The sequence below is a fragment of the Antrostomus carolinensis genome, unplaced genomic scaffold, assembly GCF_000700745.2.
Source record: "Antrostomus carolinensis isolate BGI_N321 unplaced genomic scaffold, ASM70074v2 scaffold44852, whole genome shotgun sequence".
NCBI lineage: Eukaryota > Metazoa > Chordata > Aves > Caprimulgiformes > Caprimulgidae > Antrostomus > Antrostomus carolinensis.
Window position 1 is genome coordinate 1 of NW_010298421.1, and position 1,803 is coordinate 1,803.

The 1,803-nt window shown below is 63.5% G+C and overlaps 1 protein-coding gene across 1 annotated transcript in view; it reads left to right on the forward strand.

Annotated features, from left to right (window-relative positions):
- Nucleotides 1-11: 11 nt before the first annotated feature.
- Nucleotides 12-1,803, forward strand: part of PIGS (phosphatidylinositol glycan anchor biosynthesis class S) — a gene marked incomplete at its 5' end in the record, with an annotated part of 2,778 nt that continues 986 nt past the window's right edge. The window contains 7 exon segments of the mRNA XM_010162433.2: nucleotides 12-188; nucleotides 191-218; nucleotides 558-588; nucleotides 590-692; nucleotides 795-909; nucleotides 1,225-1,370; nucleotides 1,494-1,594. Coding sequence (XP_010160735.2) covers nucleotides 12-188; nucleotides 191-218; nucleotides 558-588; nucleotides 590-692; nucleotides 795-909; nucleotides 1,225-1,370; nucleotides 1,494-1,594 — 701 coding nt within the window.

Genomic DNA, 1,803 nt, shown 5'->3' on the forward strand with positions numbered 1-1,803 from the left:
CCCCTCCTCAGGGCATCAGCACCTACGTGGGGAAGCACCGCAGCGCCCTGGTGAGGGCTGGGGGTGGCCTGGCTGCCTTCCGCGCCCGCCTCCAGCAGCTCACGCAGGTGATGTCCTTCACGGCCAGCTCCATCACTGCCGCCCTCTCTGATCGTGTCCCTGACAGCCAGCTTGGCCCTGATGCCCTGATGCCCGGAGACACTTAAAATCCAGCCTGGGTACGGATGTGCACCCCAGCCCTGTGCCCTGACCTGGGGAAGGTCTGCTGGCGCTGGGGGAGACGCTGCTCCTGCTCTACCTGTAGCATCCCTGGATGTCTTCTGGGATGACAGACCCCCCGGGGTCTTCCCTTTGCCCTGGGTAGTTGCTTTGGGCTGGGGTCCACGTTGTGGTCACTGTGTATTGGGGCACTGGTGTATGACCCTGCATCGGGGAGGGTGGAGGAGGAGGGGGTCAGGTCCTGCTGTGCTTGGAGCTCTGTCATGGCCACATCCTCAGCCTCAGCACCAACAGGCAGTGGCTGTGCCAGTGCCTCACAGGCGCTGCGTCCTCGGCAGGGGACGAGATCACTTTCAGCCTGCTTAACCCCCTCCCACACCGTGGACTGGGCCATCGAGGATGCCGTGAACTGCTACGTGCGGCCTGTCCTGGACAAACTGAGCTTGGTGGCCAACTTCTCGGTTGACTCGCAGGTGAGAGGTGGGAGAGGCGATGGGGAGACCCCAGCCCTGGGCCTTGCTGGGTGCCCCAGCACACAGTTCTTTGCCAGCACTGTCTTTGGTGTGTGCCTGCAGATCCTGTACTACGCTGTCCTCGGAGTGACGCCACGCTTTGACAAGGAGTCCTCCAGCTTCCTCCTGAGCGCCCACAGCCTCCCCCACGTCATCAACCCTGTGGAGGCCAGGCTGGGTGAGCAATGCACTCTTGACTCAGCTGTCACGGGCTCTGCTGAGGGAGTGGGGACCGCTGTGCTTGTGGCCTCTGCCACTTCCCTCCCTGCAGCACCGTGCCCTGCCAGCTGCGGATGGGAGCGAGGGTGACGGTGACCCGCTGGGCTGGCAGTTCTGGTCCCTTCCATCTCGAGGTCCCTTCCAGTCCCTGACATTCTGTGATTCTGCTCGGGGCTTTCTGTGGAAGGAGGAGCAGGGCTGGGCTCTGTGTGTGGGCAGTCTGCTCTCACTGTCCCTGCCTGCCCAAGGGAGTTCTCTGCCTGTCCCGCTGCAGGCTCCAGCGCTGCCTCGCTCTACCCCGTGCTGAACTTCCTGCTGTACGTGCCGGAGCGCTCTCACTCCCCTCTGTACATCCAGGACAAGGATGGAGCTCCAGTGAGCACCAACGCCTTCCACAGCCCCCGCTGGGGTGGCATCATGGTACGGGGCCGTGGGGGTGCTGGCAGCTCCCAGGCAAGGGGACTGGTCCCCATTCCCAGCGAGTGCTGGCAGCCCTGCCAGCCCCACGGCTCTGGCTGTCCACGCTGACACGCTCTCCTGCAGATTTACAACGTTGAAGCCCCTGCTTCCCCCCAGGCCTCCCTCCCGCTGCACGTGGACGTGGACATGGTGCGAGTGATGGAGGTTTTCCTGGCCCAGCTCCGGTGAGGATGTGCTCTCCCCTCCCCAGGCCTGGGTGTGCTGTCCTGGCACACGTGGAAATCGATGGGGTTAGGGCAGGCTCTATCCATGCAGCTCTGGGAGGCTGAGGGTGGCTTTTTGTGGCATTTGAGGTGCTGACCACTGGCAAGCACTGCTCTCTGGTCAAGGCTGCTGGTGCATCTCCCATCTCCTGAGGCTGGAGGCTTGTCTT